Source organism: Martes martes (assembly GCF_963455335.1).
Source record: "Martes martes genome assembly, chromosome: 2".
Taxonomy (NCBI): Eukaryota; Metazoa; Chordata; class Mammalia; order Carnivora; family Mustelidae; genus Martes; species Martes martes.
The window spans coordinates 105,432,551-105,453,540 of record NC_137889.1 but is presented as its reverse complement, the minus strand read 5'-3'; the positions used below and the strand labels follow the sequence as shown (position 1 = coordinate 105,453,540).

Sequence of the window (20,990 nt, the reverse complement as noted above, 5' to 3'; positions counted from 1 at the left end):
CAAGGAAGAACTGTCTGACCCAAAATGCCAATATTCCAACACAAAACTGCCACTTTCAAGGATCTTCAAGATGATGAAGGAGTCTATTATAGCTTCTATATAACATAGTACTACTATATCATAATACCTATGAAACACAAGATAGTAAATTAAAATTAGTACTACTCAAACTAATTTACCAGCCAAGTATTTCTAGGTTCAAGAATATTTTAAGGATTCCCAAGCTATGTTTTGTAATTCTGTATATTTTATACAACTCCTAGAAAACAAATATCTTACCACGGAACAGAAGACTTATGACTCATAGGTAAAGACCGGCTTTACTGTCCAGTATATACTGTGTTTATAAAAGTCATGTCTTCAGAGAGTCTCTTCACTCTTCCTGTAAGGACTCTGGACTTTTCCAGAGACTCCTTTAGGAAAATCACAGCTTGCCAACTTAATAAATCTATCATCTATCACATGCAGACTTAAATTAAATGTTGATTTTATTTTTTTTTAAGATTTTATTTATTTATTTGAGAGAGAGACGGAATAAGAGAGAAAGAAAAAGAGAGAGAGCACGAGGGAGGTGAGGATCAGAAGGAGAAGCAGGTTTCCCACTGATTAAGAAGCCCAATGTGGGGCTTGATCCCAGGACTCTGAGACCAAGACCTGAGCTAAAGGCAGACGCTCAAATGACTGAGCCACCCAGGCACCCCCAAAATGTTGTTTCTAATAGCTACGCAGGGGTTCCTGGCCATGATCTGCCTTCAACTCAGGTCATGATCCCGGGGTTGTGGGACCAAGCCCCTTGTTGGGCTCCCTGCTTCTCCCTCTGCCTGCCATTCCCCCTGCTTGTGCTCTCCCTCTCTGTCAAATAAATAAATACAACCTTAAAAAAATACATGAAATAAAAGCTACCCAGAACTGACCACTCCTAGAAACACAGTCTAGAATCCTCTTAAATTTTGATTATAGTGAAAAAATCTTCACTAATTCACTTTAAAATAGTTAATAATGAAAAAAAAAAACTGCTCCTATTCAAATATACTGATTTTGACATTCGTATTTGCGTTAGTACATGTTTTATTTCTAACTCCAGAAAGGCAAATAAAAAGCAGCTTTCCTTTTAACCCTGCTTTCTAACTTATCTATGAATATAAATAACTTACAAAGTCACTGCAGGGATTTGGGACATTACTTGGGGTCTCCGAATGGCTCCTCTCCTCCTTGTCTTTGTTGCATGAGATCTCCTGGAGCGCCATCACACTCTGCAGCGCTAAGGGCATGGCATCCTGAAACCCAAGAACAAAGTCACAAAATGGGCAAAGTTCTGAAGTTCCATACCATTAAATGTATCCCACGTGTGTACTTCATCATCATAACCCTCCATTACCACTGAGAGATCAATACAAAAAAAAAAAAAAAAGAAAAAGAAAAGAAAGGAAAAACACATCATGAGTACTCTGTACAATGAGTTTACTTGTGACAATCTATTTTCTTACTTTCCCCCTGTCACTTTCTCCTACTACTCTGTATGACACCTTTTTTATTAAGTGGACTCCACCTTAAGTTCCCTCATTGGCCATTCTTCAGTATTCAATTCTTACTGAATCCCTTATTTTATGGTTCAGTCGTTTAGCATCTGCCTTTGGCTCAGGTCATGGTCCCAGGGTCCTGGGATCAAGCCCCATGTCACACTCCCTGGTCAGCAGGAAGCCTGCTTCTCCCCTCCCACTCCCCCTGCTTGTGTTCTCTCTCTCTTTCTCTCTCTCTTTGTCAAATAAAATAAATACAATTTTTTAAAAAGAAATCACTCCTTTTTAATTTATGTCTTCAGTTTTCCTTAGTGAATTTATTGCTTTTTTTAAAAGAAGGTGCTCATATTTTTGTTGAATGGGTTAGTGGAAATAGAAGACTTTCCTGTCGATGTTCCCAAGATGCATTCACTTCATGAAATGTATATGAAGGACAGGGTTCCCACTGCTGTCTGGCTGTTATAACTAAGTTTTGGTTTTCTTTTCAGAGAAAGCAGAGCTTTAAGAAGAGGTTAGCAAACTTAGTAATCATAAAATTGGGCTTTGCATCAGTTAATAAATGAGAAAGGAATGTAGCTTGTTGGTTACATAACATGGAACTTTTTCTCAAAATCATCATGCCTGTTAACCTAATCCTCTGTTGGTATGATAATTTACCTATGCATGTAAACATCTGCTTCCAAAAATAAATATCCAAGATAAAAACTGAAAAATGGGAAGTGGGCATTTGTTAACGGAGTTACATGGAATTCTACTCATTGTCTATGTCTCCCAGTCATGCCCATTATCAAGATGTTGCTGAGGACACTATGTCTTCTTTAAGAGATCCATTCTCTCTCTACTGAATATAATTATACTGCACTCCCATCAGTTTGGTTATGTCTAGTGAGTCTCAACAAGGGCAGGAAAACTTCCTGGGGGATTGGAAACCAGTGGGGGTGCTTTTTTCTTCTACTGTGGTTGTGCGGGAATATTTGCATATTGTAGTTCTTATTATTTTTTTAGAATTTATTTTCCTTTACATTGATTTTCTTTTATGCAGACCTACCTACCTAAGGTTGAACTACCTGTGAATTTCATTCAGAACTCTAAAGGGGTCATTATGAAACATCGGTTACAAAATAAATAGAGATGATCTGTTCATCTAGGGTGTGTCATCATATGTCGTCTTTTAACTTGGCTTCTCAGAGACTTAGAACTAAATTTGAGATCCACATGTGGGTTTCTGCAGTTTTTATATGGCCTTTGTGTTATGCTCTTTTGGCTCTTTAGTTCTCCTCTAATTTCATTTTATGTCCCCCTTTGATTTTCTCTTTTCTTTCAGTCCCACTTTTAAATTTGCAAATATGTGTTTTAGGTACTAGAAAGGGATATACAAGTATAATCCAACAAAGAAAGAAAATTTCTGCCAAATCAATTTTGCACTAATGAACTCATCTCTGTTAAAAGGAAAGTGTGCTGATGGTCCAGCACCACGGGGCAATCACGTGAGCTAATGCCCCGCAATGTGGCCACTTCAACTGGGAGCAGGATGGAGCAGATAAGCAAACAAAGAACAGAACCTGCATCTCTATCCTGGCTTCCCTAACTGGCAGTTTGCAGCCTCCCAAATCTGATATGGTATCAGTGAATTTTTCGTATAAATTCGATCACAAAAATGCATGAACATTCACATTTACTCTTCGGAACAACCGTGGACACCAATACCTTCTCATAGAAACACTGGAAACAGTTGTGTCTTACCTACCTGGATGTGTTGATGACAGAGTGCAATGTTCTTCATACAGTGCCTCACCGTCTTTTCTAAAGATCTGAACAGCTTTTCTTCTCTATTGAAGGTATTGTCTTTCACCTATAATGCAGATGAAATTATTTATTTTTATAAATCAAACAAATCTGGTGTTTTAAAGAAATGTCACAGGCTGTATGAGCCCAGCACACGACAAAGAGACTCCTTGTTGAGATGAAAACCTTCCGTGTCATGCTGACTGCCTTGGCACAGTACGTGCTGTGTACAAGCACGCTGCACAACTTCAGTTAGTGTAGCAAAGCCACCCACTGCCGGTTAATCATGGAGCTTCATCTGTGTGATGGTAGCTGGGGGAGGGAAAACTTTTCTCTGCAGTTTATAATGGCATATATGACATATGTACTCTGAAATTATGCCCCTTTTGTGGGTTCATAAAATAACTAATACAATAAAAAATCAAAATAAAATAAGATAATAAGATAAATATTTCATCTCTTGACTGGAACTGTTTTGTTGTTAAGACTCATCCCAGTTAATTTCACAGTGGTTATTTAGAAAGGATACTTAGCTTCTTGGCTAAAGAAGTGCGGTAATTCTTTACCAACTCAAATTTTTAACGTTGAATGTGATCTTGGCCAAAAGAGCCCTTCTGTGGGGAAAACTCAGCAGAGTTAACATAGTAGTCACATGTGTTTGGTTTTTTTTTTTTGATATTTTATTTTATTTTATTTTATTGATAAGACCATAAGTGTTATTATTATTAATGGTGAGAAGTATTTCTTGGCTATCACAATATTGACAAAAGAAGAACAGAACCAGCTTCATGCTGGCAAAATCTGTGTGAACATGCAAATGATTTGTGGTACATGGTGGGTACTCTTCAATTTGGTACTGGATAGTAACCATAGCTGTTCTCTGTTCATAGGTTTGATAATTTAAGATCGTGGACCTTGGTGGGGTCCAGGGGAGACGGTTGACCTTAGAGCCGAGTGCACAGAGAATGGTGCTATTTTATCTTATTTTTAAACCCCTTAGTATTGTCTATCTAAAAAGCGTTTGGTTAAATAGGTAGCATAGTCCCTTGTAATTCACACAACATTCAAGACTGTCTGCCTTAGGACCTCTATCCTCTAATCTAGTTTGATGTATGGCACAATATGCAGGGGCAGATTATTTTAAACGCGGGTTTCAAGGACCCATCACCAGCTATTTTATTTTGTGTATCTTGGCAGGGATCCAGATGATTCTAAAATAAGACATTCAAGGATCACAGTATGAGAAATATTGTCCAGTTCTACGTTCCTACAGCCAAGCCCTTCTCATGCTGCTTTATTTTGCTGGAATACACTGCTGTCCCTTTTTCTACCTTGCAAAATTCTGTTTCATTTTTTTAAGGACTCAACTGTCACCCCTTCTGTGAAACCTCCCTTGAATCCCTATTCTTTTCACTGTAGAAAATTAATTGCTCCCCCATGTGCTCTTCACAACACCAGTTAATTATTTAAGTGATTCTCTCCACTGATAAATGGCAAGCATTGGAGATTAAGCATTTTTTGTCTTAATAATAATAATAGCTAACATATATTAAACACTAACTATGTTCCAGGCACCGTGCTAAAACCTGCTTTCCATTTTCTCATTTTAATTCTTACAAAGCTCTATGGCATAGGTGCCACAATGAATCCCATTTCAGAGATAAAGAAACAGAAGCTTGGGAGCTGTGGCAAAAATAGTGGATGTTCCCCTGACATCCTTTTACTGGCAGGATTTGCACCTCTAGCTTAAGTTGGACATGTAGCTGCCCTGCTAGAGACTACCCTTTCCAGTCTCCCCTGCAGCTGGTTCTGCCCTCGTAACTGGTTTGGGTAAATAGATGTTAGCTAAGGGGTATATTTCACTTCTGAATTTTGGCCTTACAACCTTGCCTTTGACTGAAGACACAGCAGTGATCCAACTTCAGCCAAGCAGATGGAGACGGCATGTCTGGGGGACAGCACAGCACAAAATTGGAGACAGCTGGGTTCCTAAAGAATTTTGTGCAGCAGAGCCCATCTGGACTCACATCTTAGGACTATTACAAGAAAGAGATATAAATGACTTCCCAGCTTACACTACTTTGTTTTGGAATCTCCTTGTGAAAGGAGGTTGGCCTTTACCCTAAATAAGACAGGACATTAAAGAAATTTATCTATGTTAATAGGTAGAACCAGGATTCAAACTCAAGGAGTCTGAATTCAGAATTTCTTTGTATACCCGATCTCTAACACAGTGTCTGGTATAGTGAGTTCAATACATGTGTGATGAATTGAATAGAATCTTCCTCTTGGGTAATAGTTTTATACCCTAACTCCACCAAATATTTCACTTGAGCTGCTGACAAGTGCAAAATTGACTGATTTGAGATTTATCTCTTCTGCAGTTCAGCCTATGCAGCTGATTTTCTGATTAACAGTGAAATGCTTCATTGCTGACAGGACATCTTCTCAAAAGATTAAGGGGAAAATCTAATTAATATCCCTTCAGGCCACTTTACCTACAACTCACTTTTAGTTCACAATTGGGAAAGTATCAGAAGCCGATGATAAATATGTTAAAGAATGTAACAGCTTCTACAAAACCTGCTCAGAATTCAGACCTGCCTATTGTTCCTCAATAGAATTGTCTTAAGTCAGAAGTAACAACCTAAAGAGTAGGGGAGAATTGTGTGCATGACATTTACACATACCTATGAAGGCTACAGTCTCTTCTACAATTGAATTCCCAACCCAATTTTAGTACTGTTGCTTTTAGCTCAAATGACTTGATTTTCCTCTCCCTGATCTATGACCATACAATCCTAATGACCCAAACTTCTCACATTATTGTTTAGCACTGGGAGAGGGGCCTGGAGTTATTTCCTGCATGCAATGGACCCAGTGAGCCTCTAGAAGAACATAAAGGATGATACATACCACAGAATCCAAGAACGTTCATATTGGATATGGAGTAGTAAAGTAGGTACAGCCACAGGAGGAAACAGAAACAAGGCTTGGAAGAAGTTGATTATAGTGACAAATCCTAAAGAGGAGGTCACTGCATGCCATATAGGGCCACAGGGCAATCACCAGGTTTTGGTCAGGTGACAGAAAGGAGCAGGGGGGAAAAAGTCAAGAGCCAGAGCCTCTACTGTGTTTTTTTGTTGGCAACCCTATAGAAATACCTGGATCAGGATAAACAGTTTAGGATTGGCCAGTTTGAGTAATTCCCATGGGTTTTGGGCTTTGGTGGTGGTCTCCACTTGCCTGGTACCTGGCCCTAGGATGACTTAAGGCAGAGGAACCCCCTTTGGTGTGTGAGAGATAGATGAGAAAGTGTTTGGGGCTACAGACTCAGGATTGCTTGGTTCGCCTATGAAAGAAGCGATCCCAGCTGAGCTCTTTGGTTTCTCTAAGAATGGGTTAGCCCTGGGAGGAGCATCTCTCAGTGCCAGCCGCTTTTTCAAGATGTCAAAACAGCATAAAATACAGAAAGTAAAAGACCTGACTAATACACCATGCATAAAGGAGTTTATATCTAAGTGAGAAGTAAGAAGTCTGCATGTTAAAAGCTAGTAAACAGTAATACACTGTTCAGCAATATGAAATGCTGCTGCTGCTGCTGCTGCTGCTGCTGCTGCTTCTGCTGCTGCTGCTGGTGATGGTGATGAAGGTGATGATGATAGCCAATAGGTACTGAGTGCTTACCCACCGTGTTAGGCACTTTCTACAAAAGCATCACCTCATTTCATCCTCACCAGCCCTCCGCGTGGAAGGTCCTAGTATAACCTTGATGACTCCCTTGGATTCAATCTATGTGCCCAAAGGCAAATATTAATTAAGTGGCAGAAATGACATTCTAATCCAGATCTGGATGACTTCAAAGATTCTGTCCTTACTTTCTGCCTTGTGCTGACTCCGGCAAATGTCCACAGGGCCAAGAATGGAAAACATTCCTTGTCAAGCATTCAGAAGAGGAAGAGGCCACTACTATCTTAGGGTTAGAAAGCTGCAAAGGCTCAATGGAAAAAAGGAAAAAGACCATGGTAGCTAAAGAGTGAAATAGACAGGACAACCAGTGCTGAACTACCATACAGTTGCCTCTAGTTCAGATTAAAACCTTAGAGATATTAACATAGTAAGGGATAAAATCAGGAAAATGAGAAGAAAAAAAAGTACTATATAGTATCTTAAGAACTACCCTGCTTGATTTCAACTAGAAGCCCACTGAATTCCATCTTCAGGCCATGAACTTTCTATCTTATGATTCTCAAAGTGTGTTCCTTTGGTCCCTTACTTCAAGGTCATTTAGCTTCAAAACACCTGGAGTTTTGTTTTGTAAAAATACAGACCGCTAGGTTGCACCCTTGAACCAGGAGAAGCCCTGGGAATCTTTTGGCAAGCTCCTCAGGTAATTGTTCCACACATTAATGTTTAAGAGCCTTCGCTAATCCATCCATTATTTATTGGGGGTTGAGATGAAAGTGGTTCAAACCAGGCTAAACAGGTGATGCAGAACAATTATCCGGTAACAATTATCCGGTAACATAAAAAGAGGCAGTGGGGAGGGAGGAAGAGAATGACAGTAGGAAAAAAATCACACCAAAGTATGCACCTAATTCCCCCCCCCTTTTTTTATAGATGAAATAAAGTTAAGATGAACATTAAGGGAACCTGAAAGGAAAGTGAGGTTTTAAAAAAAAAAAAAACAGAGGTAAGATAGGGATGAAAGGAGGACACTGCCTTGGATGAAATTATGTGCCGGTTGATTGTGAGAGTCAGGACTTCTGGGGTGTCCCATGTTGACCCCTGTCCTCATGTCCTTTTCTCTCCTTTGCTTCCTGAGTGGAAGCACCACAGCTAAAATAGTGTCAAAACCACTCACATTTGATTTCCCCCCAAAAAGGGAGAAAGGATCAATATCAGACAATGACCTTGATTCTCATTGTTCTAGAAACAGCTCTGATAACAACCAACAGAACCTTCACAAAAATATCAGCACTCATATGCCCCAGGAGGACATCAATGGCCAAAGAAGAAAAATTACCTGTGGCTCTCCTCTGGTCAGAATCTTTAGGTGATTTGTCACTCTTTTTGATTTCTTGCTAATTGAATGAATGTTTAGTTTAGACAATTTATCTTTAAGGGATTCATCCTCATCGTTCCTCTTGTATTTTAGAACTGCAATGGAAGAATGCAATCACATATTTGAACACATACAACATAGAAAGTTGCATCCAAAGAATTCAAGATCCATATGTAAGACAGAAATCTATGTGATTTTTGACCCTCTGATGCAGATACAATATGCTCTGGTCCCACTGTCCAGGCATAAGTCCAGCTGCCCAACCCACTGACCAGAAACTCAGATGTCCAGGGGCTTGAGGGCCTCAAAGCTCAGGGTCCATTTACCTTCCACATTACAGAAATCTCTGACACTGGAGAAAAGCTTTCTCCCTTCTCAGATAATACATTTGTTATCTTCAGTCTCTGGAATGAAGCATCAAGACCTAGCTAAGGAAACTGTACCCAGCATAAGGAGACCTCAGACTCTAGAGGGACTCTCCACTAGCTGAGACATTTGGGGTAAGTTGAGTCACCTCTCAGAGCCTTCCTTTTTTATCTTTGAGATTGTTCTCGCCTCTCATATTGTTCAAAATGTTAAATATTTCTAACATTCAGTTTTGGTAAGGGTGCTGGGAGATAGGCAATCTTATACGCTGTCAGTAAGGATTCAACCAAGACAGTTTTTGTGGAGAACAATTGGTCAGAATCTTCTAAATGTATCTTCTGTGACCAGGAAGTCTGTGCAGAGAATATGCTTTCCATAATTAAGCACACAAAGTTTTGCTTGCTATAGTAATTTTTTTTTCCAATAGCACAATACTGGGAACAATTAGAAAGTTTATCCATAGAGGAAGAGTTAACTAAAGTAGAACACACTCAGAAATAGAATATCAGGGAACCATTAAAAAGAAGGCCAATATTAACTGGAAGAATGTTCATGACACGTAACTGAGTTTAAAAAACAGGCCTAGCACACTGCAGTGCCATATATGTTCAAGAAAGATGGAGAGAAAGAGAAGAGAAAGAAGAAAGAAAATAGAAAAAAAAAAGACATAGAAAGTCTGAAGAAAACTTATGACATGTCAGCTATGCAAACTGCAATCATGGGAATGGAAAATCTTTCCACTTTAAAACACTGTGAACAAGTTTAAGCAGACAGAAAAGTAAAAAGAACAATATAACAATTTTCTTTCAGCCTTGTCATATCCTAACATTTCACCTTGCTTATCTTCATAAAAATGATCAGCTGAAGTTTCTCTGATCTTCATCTTTGATCCCTCAGAGGGAATTATGATCCTAAAGAATGGGGTTGACTGTAGCTGTATCTATTTTTATACATGGATTTGTATAATACATAGTATTATTTTGAACATTTTCGAAGTTTATAAAAATGGCACCATATTGCATATATATATATTCTTCTGTCACTTGTAATTTACTTTTTAGAAAACTCAACATTGTGTTTTTCAGATTTATTCAATTGACGCATGCATTTTAATTTTTATGTTCTCATGGTATCGTAGTGTCCAACACATGGTTTGTCCATTATCTGGATAAATATGTAAGCTATTTTCCTCTTGCTTTTATGAACAATACTAGTTACTAGTATACCTATCTATGAGCACAGGGGAAAGGGTTTCTCAGATATCCGGATATTGATTTTCTGAATCTCAGGTGTGGGCATCTTTAACTTTACTAGATATTGTCAAGTTATTCTCTATAGTGGTGATTTCCACTACATTGTTGTCTGCAGCACTTAACATTATCCCTTAAAAATCTTTTTGCCAATCTGATAGGATGGGAATGGTATGTCATTGTGATTTTAATTTGCATTTCTCTCATTACAAATGAAGCTTAACCTTTTTGTTGTATTAGAATGGTTTTATTATTGACTTAGTATCAGTAATTATATATTCTAGATAGTAATCCTTTGCCTGAGGACTATCTTTTAATTTATTATGGGGTCTCTTCCTCTACAACTTTCACTTTTTTATTCTAGGCCCTTTATAATTTTAATTTATTAACACAAATGCAGATTTTTTTTTAAGATTTTATTTATTTATTTGACAGAGAGAGAGATCACAAGTAGGCAAAGAGGCAGGCAGAAAGAGAGGGGGAAGCAGGCTCCCTGCTGAGCAGAGAGCTCGATGTGGGGCTCGATCCCAGGACCCTGAGATCATGACCTGAGCCGAAGGCAGAGGCTGTAACCCACTGAGCCACCCAGGTGCCCCAGATTATTTTTTTCAATAAAAATTTAGAAAACAAAAACAACAAAAATAAATGAAATTGTTGGAACAGTTAGCTGCAATGTCCTACCATTGTTTTAATGTTAGAAGATCTAATGTTAGAAGTACAAAGCCAAGAACTTATGGACACAAATCACACTGAGAGGACCCACATAGTCTATCCCAATGCGTTACTACATTGCAGATGATAGAAACTGTGCAATTGTGCCTCATGTTTTGAAATCTACATTCCACTCCAGACATGAATTTTACATCTCAGCAAACAAATACCTCACAATAATTCCATAATTCGAGAAAGAAATACACTTGCTCCCTTCAATGGAGCAATTATGGCTACAAAATCTCTATTCTTTTATGTGTCAGAACCAGATGAGCTTGATGTATTAGCTGGGCCTGTTTCACCACTGATGTGGCTGAAGCTTCTCACTACTCCAGCTTTCTGGCCATGCCATGTCTCCTTCTTCCCACACATATCAGCAGTGACAGGAAGACTACATGCTATGATATCATCAGCCCACAGTATGTCACCAGGCAAGCAGTGGTCAACAGAGGTTGAGTAAATGGCGGCTTGATTTTTTAAAAAATTGTCATTTTTTTTTTGTGCCTCATGACCTCGAGTCCAGCTGGCCAGGCAAAACTACACTCTGCTCCTTAGCCTCTAAGTCTAGATATCGAATGATCATGATCACAGCAACTGCTGTAACTACTTAGTTATTCTGATTCTCAGAAGCATAGGCAGAACACTCCAATCACAGAAAACACTCAATTCATTATGTCTCTACTTACCTAAATCTTTCCGTCTTTTAAGTTCATTGATGTTCACATTAATGTCTTTCACTGCAGTGAAGGCATCTCCCAGTGCCCTGAAATCTGGGTGGGAGGGAGGGGTGGAGCCTCGGAGTTCACACAGCAAGAGCGGGTATTTCATTACACGCTGGATTGGTTTGATCATCAAAGAACCCATGTCCAGTAAGTTTGGTTTGCCTCTACAATAGAGATAAATAATATCAGTTTCCCAGACATTTGTCTTATCATTTTTGTGATTTTTATGAGTAATCCTGAAACTGTTTTTCTCCTTTATTTTTCCTCTATTTGGCTGTATACAATTTCTAAAAATAGAGCAAGAGCACTGGGTGACAGAGAGAAGCCAGACTAAAAGACCCTACTATTAAGCAGAAACCTACAAGAAAGCACATGAGCGTTATCTGTCCACCAAGAAGGACTCAAAGCAGGATTTCCATCCATGTTCCGTTTATACTTTTTTAAATAACAAGATTGATAATAATAGTGGGAAATAATTTCAGAATGCATTCTTCCATGACAACCAAGAAAAATGCATTTTCCTGATGGTATTTTTGTGATTATTAGTGAAGAAAAGAAATTAATTATTTAAAAAAATGACTTGCCAAGTATAGTCAAAAGAAAGCATTGTTTCCTCTCTTCTACCAAATTGAATAGTTCAATTCATGATGTTTCAGAGGTTCTACCACAGTCTCCAAAAGAGATTTATATATAACTGTAACAGTTCTGTAAATTAATTATTAATACCACCACTATCACTAATCATTGCTATCACATGACTTTCCACGATTTTCCATGTAGAATTCTTCTTAGCCAATAGATGTTCAAATGCCCACATAAAAGTGAGCACTCATGCCTGACTCTTCCTTTAGGAGCTTCTGAGATGAGAATAGAACTATCCCAACTAGCCAAGCAGTTCACAGGAAGTGAAAAACCTAGAAGTCATTGTCCAACCCACTGTTCAATCATTTTTTAATGAGAAGTCAGTGGTTTCTAAAAGCCTTTTTATGCAAAGAGGCAAATAAAGAGACACAATAAATGGACATGGGTAGAAATTGTGCTTTGAATCCCTTCTGGTGGACAGATACACTCAGTTGTTTTCCTTTAGGTCTTTTGTTTGTTTGGTTTTGGCTTTGGTTTTGGGGTTTTGTTTTTGTTTTGTTTTTGTTTTTCTTTCTGTTTTAGTAGATAAGAATGTAGATGGTTTTCAAATCATAGTAGGTGAATTTTTTTATTCTTCAATTATTATTTCTAAATATTAATATAGAAGGACAACTTACCACATCATTGGAATGGTGAAATGGATCTAAAAATCTTTGGACAAGATCAGAAAAGTTTATCATCAGAAAAGGTCTGAAAACACCTCAGAGACCATCTAATTGAACTCTTCATTTGATAAATGAGAAACTAACAAACTTTGATGATCATGTGTATGTGCACACATATGTGTACACACACACACACACACACACACACAAGCCAGCCACCCTCTATTATATCTCCCCATTTTTATTTTTATGGTAGCACTTTTCAACTCTCTGGAATCATTTTGTTTCCCTATTTACCAGTTTATGCTCAATTTATCTGTCATCACTATGTGTCTGGCATGACATATAGTATTTTCTCAATGAATATTTGGAGATTGAAGTGATAGATTTTGGATTTTCTGTAATGTGCTTTTATTTTACATTGAATTTTTTCCCAAAAACACTGCACCATAATCCTGAATAATAGAGGAGTTTTATCACATGCTGAGAAAATAATGACACTATAATAAAAAAAGATGGAAATAAACAAAAGTCAACATTTTTTTTTAAGGAAAATCAAAGTAAATATTAAAGATCTGCAAGGGAATAAAGAGCTGTTTTAATATGATTTATCTTGTACTTTCTACCCATTTACACAAATCTCTTAAGGAAGGGAGGAAGGGATATAAGGAGACAGGATGGCAAGGAGGGAATGAAGAAGATAGGGAGAGAAAGATGTTTTGGTTTCCAGGAGTACTGAGTGAAGTGGATGGGAAAAAATGTAAATCTATTGTGAATGCTAAAAAAAGTAACACAATATATTTTCTGACTGATGGTGTATCAAAAGCAGAACACTTGAATATGAAATATAGCATTTTCTTACATATCTCAAGCACAGAGTCTTCAGCAATACAACAGTTTAGACAGTTAAGTAGAAATAATTCCCCTAAATAAAAACAAGTCTGGAGTATAGAAGGTATTAACTTGACCAGAAGAAATCATATTATCTGTATGAATATAATCAGAATTTCTTCTACATGCTTCCTTTGACTATCACCAAATATTAGTTTATTTAATCTAAAAATTACTGAAAATGCCATCGATTATAAATATAATCAAACAGCTCAAAGAAAACTCAATTTTAATAAGATAGTTTACTAGCATGGTCTATTGTTATATGCATATTTCAAATTTTTAATTACAAAAAATATCCCCAGATGTATTAAAGGACATGCCTGTGTCTCTGAGCTGCCTCTTTTCTTCCTTATCAAGATCTTTCAAAAAACCAGCCTCAACCCTTTAGTTGTATCCACATCTTATCATTAATTCTTTTTCCATTACTCTTTTACATCAAACTTCTAGTCTCTCCCTTTTCTCTTTCAAATGATAATAATAACAATTATAAATGAAACTGTTTAAAAGGGTCAGAAATGCAAATATTTCAAAAGGCTTTCTCAAAAATGAGAAATCTCCCAGACACTTTTGTCTTCAGACATGTACTTTGGACAGCCCAATTGATGAGCAATGATATTTTGATATCTGCATCACACAGACAAGCAATATGGTAGAAAAGATAGAGGATGTCTTTTAAGATAATGACACTCCAGGCATTCACCCCATCTAATCCCTTCCAGTAAGATTAAGTTCTGATAACTGCGAGAGGCAAATGAGTCCTATGTGTGTTATAACCCAGCTTAGCCAAGGACCCATTATCATATGTATCCCCAAAAGAAAGTAACAATTTCCCATATACACCAGGCTAAAAACTAAGGTAGTCATTAATTTGTAATTCTGTTTCATCTTCCTCTGTCTTATCATGAATACTCTGACAAGTATTTAGTACCATAAGTAGCTGCACTAATCTCATTGTGAATTACTAGGACTTTACAAAGTCAAGTAAACACGGCTGGCTTTGTTTTAACAGCAGCCAGTTTTGCTATAGAGAGCTTCCCATCCAATACAAGAAAACAGTCTCACAATGAAAATAAAAATGACATTTAAACAATGTAAAAACTGCGGTGGAGGACAAAGAATCAGATATACAACATTGAGGTCCACCAATATATCTTAATTAGAGGGAGAAAACAGAGGAAGGAAAAATAATCATTTAACTATTGATCAGATTACTTTGAATTTCCTCTGTTTTATGACAACAAGTATGCTAAATTTAATATTAATTTTACAGTAGCCACAAACCATGTATACTGTTATTGAGTTTATTTTCAATTCACTCTCCTTTAAAAACACCTTAAGTCAATTTTAGAAAAAACTGTATATTCTTACACACACAAATAAACAAATAGGATTTGACACAAATAAAAAATTGTGAAAATAAATACAGAGCCATTAACAAATTTTAGGAGATGTAAAGAACATGAATGAATGGTAATCGATTTATTACTGGAGAGATTCGAACCAGAGAGAACCAGTAATATGGAGAGGCAATAATTTAATCATTCCCCAAAGATTCATTAATTACACCCTAAGAACCTGTGGAAGTAGAGAGAGAGGGTGGTGGAGATTAGAATAAGAAGAACTGGTTGGAAACCTGTTTAAGAAATGGCCTAATTTCTAGGATGCTCTACATATAAGGAGATCATTTGGAGAACTAAGGAAGAGCTCTTGGAAATTGAAAGAATAATAGGAGAAATATGGGGTGCCTGGGTGGCTCAGTGGGTTAAAGCCTCTGCTTTCGGCTCAGGTCATGATCCCAGGGTCCTGGGATGGAGCCCCACATTGGGTTCTCTGCTCAGCAGGGAGCCTGCTTCCCCCTCTCTCTCTCTGCTGGCCTCTCTGCCCTCTTGTGATCTCTGTCAAATAAATAAATAAAATATTACAAAAAAAAAAGAAAGAAAGAATAATAGGAGAAATAAAATCTCACAAGTGTTGGAGAAAATGTTCAGGAACTTTCCAGAAAGAAGACCAAAAATAAAAAGGGATATAAGATGGAAGGAAAATGTGAAAAAATTAGATTGGTCTGAAAGATCCAATATTGAAAGTAGAGTCCCAGAAAGTGGGAACAGACCACATATGGGGAGGAAATCATCAGTAAAATAACTCAGAAGCAGGACATGAGTTAGCATGTTGAAAAAACTCACTGAGTACTTAGCACAACGGACGAATTGGATTCACACCTGGGAATTCAGGGAACGTCCCACTACGGGAGACAAAGAGAAGACCCTATAATCCTTCAGAGAAACACGTGAACAAATGGGCACAAACACATGGTGAAGAATGAGAACAAGCTTCAGCTTTCTTATAGCAACACTGAAAGCTAGAACATGAGGAAAAATTGCCTTTAAATTCTGAAGATGAGAGATTTTTAATTTAGAATTCTATACTTGATCAAACTATAAATCACCCTGAAGGTAAACTAAAGAATTTTTGGATATAAAATTTCTTAACACTTTACTTCCTGTCCATTCCCAGTGAACACAGGAAAGTACTGAAGGATGTACTAAAAACAGGAAAGAGGTAAAGAGATGCTCCAGGATGACAAAATCTCCTTAAAGACAGCTGTGCCCAGTTACCCAGTCCAAACTCAAAAGGTCAGAAAGGCTCTGGGAAAGACATTTTTAGGGAGAAGAAATTGAAAGCATCCATAATGCATCTAGCTGTCTCAAGAGATGACTGGTCCTGAGTGTGGTGTTAATGAGTAGAACAAAGAAAACTGGGAAAATGAAAATAAATTAAACAAACAGTAAATAAATAGATAAAATAGTTCACTCCCATAAAAACAATTAATCAGTTTATTCCAAGGTTTAGCTCTGAAAAGAAATTTACTCAGATATACTAAATGTAAGAAATCAAACACTGACTATTGCTCCAAACCAAATGTCACCACGTCAGTAAACTGAAGAGATGGAGGATGTGTGTGTGTGTGTGTGTGTGTGTGTGTGTAGTGGAGATGGCATAGGGAGAGAGATACATTCTTGTGTTCCATAGGGGAAGTAAAAATATAATACCTAAAAAGGGAAAGCCAAACATGTTTTTAGGGTCATGAAGATAAGTACCAAAATATTAACTAAAAGATGTAAAAATGCTTATGTCCTTTAGAAGCAGGTCCCAGGACGCTGAGCCAACTGAATCACACAGGTGCCCCACGATTTGGCTTTTTAAAACCATGGCACATACAATTTTACAAAAACACAAAGATTTTAAAGAAGGAAACATGCAAAAATATTCAAGAAAATTCTGAACAGGAAGAATATTGAGCTGAGATTACAGTTGAACCTTGAACATGGATTTGAACTGCACGGCTACTCATACATGGATGTTTTTTCAATAAATATGGCACAGTACTGAGTATATTTCCTCTTCCTTATGAATTTTTTTTTTTGGTTTGTTTGTTTGTTTTTAAAGATTTATTTATTTATTTATTTTAGAGAGAGAGCGAGCCAGTGAGCATGTGCTCTGGGGGGAAGGACAGAGGGAGAAAGAATCCTCAAGCAGACTCCACGCTGAGCTTAGAGCTTCACAAGGGGCTAGATCCCAAGACCCTGAAACCATAACCTGAGCCAGAATCAAGAGTCGGCCTCTTAGCCACCCAAGCTCCCCCGACTTATGATTTTCTTAGTAACACTTTCTTTTCTCTAACTTACTTTATTGTAAGAACACAGGATGTAATACATATAACATACAATATGTGTGTTAATTTATTAATTATGTCCTCAGTAAGGCTTCTGGTCAATAGCAGGGTATTAGTAAAGTTTGGGGGGAGTCAAAAGTTATACAGGACTTTTCAATTGCATGGGGGTCAGCACCCCAACCCCATGTTGTTTAAGGGTCAACTGTAGGTATATCTTATACTAAAATATAAAGCTGCAGAAATGAAAGCAGTTTTGTGTGGGTATATATATGCACAGAAGAGTAACACAAAATAGAAAATCAAGAAATAAATACAAGTATGTATGAAAATTAAGTAAATATCACATTCCTACTCTGTACAAAAAATGAATTATTCAGTATCAGGTGTTGTGATATTATCTAGTCATAGAGAAGAAAATAACAAAAATAAATTCTTTACATCAAAATAATTTCTGTATAGATCAAAGATCTAATTGTTAAAAATGAAACTATACAAGTTGAAGGGAACAGGAATTACACCTTAAAACAATACTGGAGGGTGCCTGGGTGGCTCAGTGGGTTAACCCTCTGTCTTCAGCTTGGGTCATGATATCAGGGTCCTGGGACCGAGCCCCAGAGCCCCGCATCGGGCTCTCTGCTTGGCAGCGAGCCTGCTTCCCCCACCCCTCTGCCTACTTGTAATGGATCTCTCTCTCTTTTTCTCTCTCTCTCTGTCAAATAAATAAGTAAATAAATCTTAAAAAAAAATACTGGAATTTTTAAGCAGGACACAATATCTAAAAGCCATAGTAGGAAAAAGTGATAAATGTATTTTGAAATTCAAGCTCTGTAAGGGGTGCCTGGGTAGCTCAGTCGGTTAAGCATCTGCCTCTTGCTCAGGTCACGATCCAGCTGGGCAGGGATAGAGGCCTTCATTGGGCTCCCTGCTCAGTGGGAAGCCTGCTTCTCCCTCTTCTCCTCCCCCTGGCTCAGGCATGTGTCCTTTGTCTTTCTCAAATAAAAAAAAAATAAAATCTTAAAAAAATTTTAGCTCTCTGATACTGTACAGATAAAAACAAAAGCAGCCATAAACTATGTTAAAAGTCAAATGACAAGCTGGAAGCATATAAGACAGAAAAAGTGTTAATATACTTGCTAATTGAAGAGTCACTATCAATTAATTAGAAAAAGATGAACATCTCAAAGTAATCAATAAAAAAGGCAGTCCATTAGAGGGAAATGCAAATGGTTAACCATACATGAAAAATGCTCAAGATTATTATCAATGAAAATTAACACAATACAATAATATTTTAAGCCTTCTACATTGCCACAGGTAGTAAAGATACACATATTAATTGTTTCTAGGGCTGGCAGATAGGAGATAAATGGACAAATCATATACAGGTAGTGGGACTATAAATTAGTTTAACTTTGCTTAAATTTTCTGGCAGTAAGTATCAAAAGCCCTTTGATCTAGCAATTCCACTTTTAGAAACTCATTCTAAGAAAGTCAAATTATTGTACAAAGATCATTTATAAGAATAAACAAATAACATCAATCTTTACAGAACAGAAAGACATCATTCAAATATCTATAAGGGTTTGGTAAACCAAATTATGGTATATACATCAGATAAAATATTATGCAGTCATAAAGCAATGTGGATTTGTTTACTGACATAGAAATGTGTCCATGATATACTGATGAATGAGGTAGTAACTTGACATACAGGAAATATATAGCAGTCCTGTGTTAGCCAATATGCATGCATGTGCACATGCGTGTGTGTGTGTGTGTGTGTGGAAAAAAATTGCAGTGATGTGAGGGATTCATGAAATGTTACAATAGTTAACTCTGGAATGTGACTACCAATTGTCTTCACGGTCTTCATTTTGATTTTCTATATTTCACAGTGTTTCTTTAATAATTTAAAAACTATAAAGCTTAAGAAGGCAGAAATAACATTTTGGAATCAATAGAAATCCTGACTCCAAAGGTAGGAGTATCTGGTCAAGACAGAGAATACATATAAAAAAGTGCAAAAGCATAAAGATGAAACACAGCATCTCTGGAGAGAGTTAAATTTAGAATAGTTGTGTTTTTCTTGCTTTAGAACATGGAACTTGTATCAAATGCTTTTCGGGGGACTTTTTGGTGCAGGATTCTATGATTCTTGTCCCTTTAGTGCTGTCTTTGATGTTTACATAAGATTATAATTCAAAATAAACAATTTTAGAAGTTAGAAACGTCTTTGTCTTTTTCTGTATTTTTTAAAAATGTAGATTGTAAAATAATAATAATAATCATAATAATCATAATAAAGAACCCACACCCAATTTTCCGTTCCCATAAGTAAGGAATTTTTTTTCGAGGCATTTAAAACGCCACATTTCCTAAATGCACTTCTGGCCGCAGTATTCCTGGCCTTAGCTGCTAAGGAGCCAAACAATTACGAATCACTTGACATTGCCTTTTACCCTTTCATGTAGCAGCATGTGCGCCTCGTGACCAGAGCGAGAGAAGCTGGAAGGAAAATAACGCACAACGAGTGTGGCTTTGATGTGCATCCAGCCCCACGCTGTGATCGTTCGTCCTCTTTTCCAGTTCTTGATGTATAGAATAGACTAGAGGGGGCATCCAAAGTCTGCTAACTTCCACGCAGCGGGATTATCCTAAAGCTAGTGCCATTTTTTAAGCAAGTATCTCGATATAATGTACTGTTTGTTGTAGGAGCTGTGTATGCTAACTGTATTAAAAGAATCTCTCACTCTGCTCTGAATCTCTCTCTCTCTCTGGTCTTTTGGTTATAAAGACTTAAGCTTTAGGAAAAGAAGCCCGAGCAGAATTTGTAGCATAAGAAGTTCTTTGGTAATTCACATAGTTCTTCTGTGTGAATCTCCCGTCCTCGGCACAATGCCATGGGCACAGGCTTTTTAATGAGACAGTCGTCTCCCCAACCCATCCAACCGTACCAGTATCACAGAAGAGAAACCAGGAAGACCCCAGCGTGTGAAAGGACAAAGGCCCTCTTCCATTATGCAGGTTTTCAGATTCCGTGGTCTCAGAATCGGGAACTCATTAAATAAAACAATTTACGTCTGTTCGCACTATAGGAGATTTTATATATAAAATATATATAAATATATATATATAAATATATATAAGATATATATATTTTTTTCCTTTTGAAAGAAAAGACTTATAAAGTGAAAGAACTGGGTGCCTGTTTGGTGCCTGTGCCTCGTTGGTATGTCAAAAACTAACTTCTCTATCCCCTGTCTGATGGATGCCTGGTTCTTGCACCTCACTTCTGGAATTCTGTCTTTCCTCATGGTTGCTATGCAACAAAGCATGAATGACAGGTATTTACAGCTTAAGTTAATATACTTTTTATTTTGTGGGTTTTTTATTTCCTCATGTACAGTTTTGGGAGTTTAAAATACAGAAGCATGCACACACATAAAGACATGTAAACAAGCAAACACACAGGCTGGGAACTCAGGCTGATTATTGTTTAGATTACTGCTGACCATGCTAAGCCAAATATGTGCATTTTTCAAGTCCTGGTAAATTTGAGTTTATATTTAAGCCAACACCATCTTTTCAGTATTAGACTAGACATGCTTTCCCTTCTATAAAAATGGATGTCTTCCAAAGCGTATGTCTATATGTGCTATTTTTATAATTTCTATATTGTCTTAGCAACAAGTTATTTTGTCTTAATATTTTATATATTTTAAACATATTATATATGAATGATTTTTTTCCTCTTTAA

General features: G+C 37.2%; 1 protein-coding gene across 1 annotated transcript in view; it reads right to left on the bottom strand.

Moving 5' to 3' along the window:
- ARHGEF38 (Rho guanine nucleotide exchange factor 38) overlaps positions 1–20,990 on the bottom strand; it is a gene marked incomplete at its 3' end in the record, with an annotated part of 140,111 nt that overhangs the window by 19,088 nt on the left and 100,033 nt on the right. The window contains exons 6-9 of the mRNA XM_080796967.1: positions 11,384–11,583; positions 8,332–8,465; positions 3,268–3,372; positions 1,155–1,277 (exon numbers count right to left, since the gene is read on the bottom strand). Of these exons, the coding sequence (XP_080653093.1) occupies positions 1,155–1,277; positions 3,268–3,372; positions 8,332–8,465; positions 11,384–11,583 (562 nt within the window). The remainder of the gene's footprint in view (positions 1–1,154; positions 1,278–3,267; positions 3,373–8,331; positions 8,466–11,383; positions 11,584–20,990) is intronic.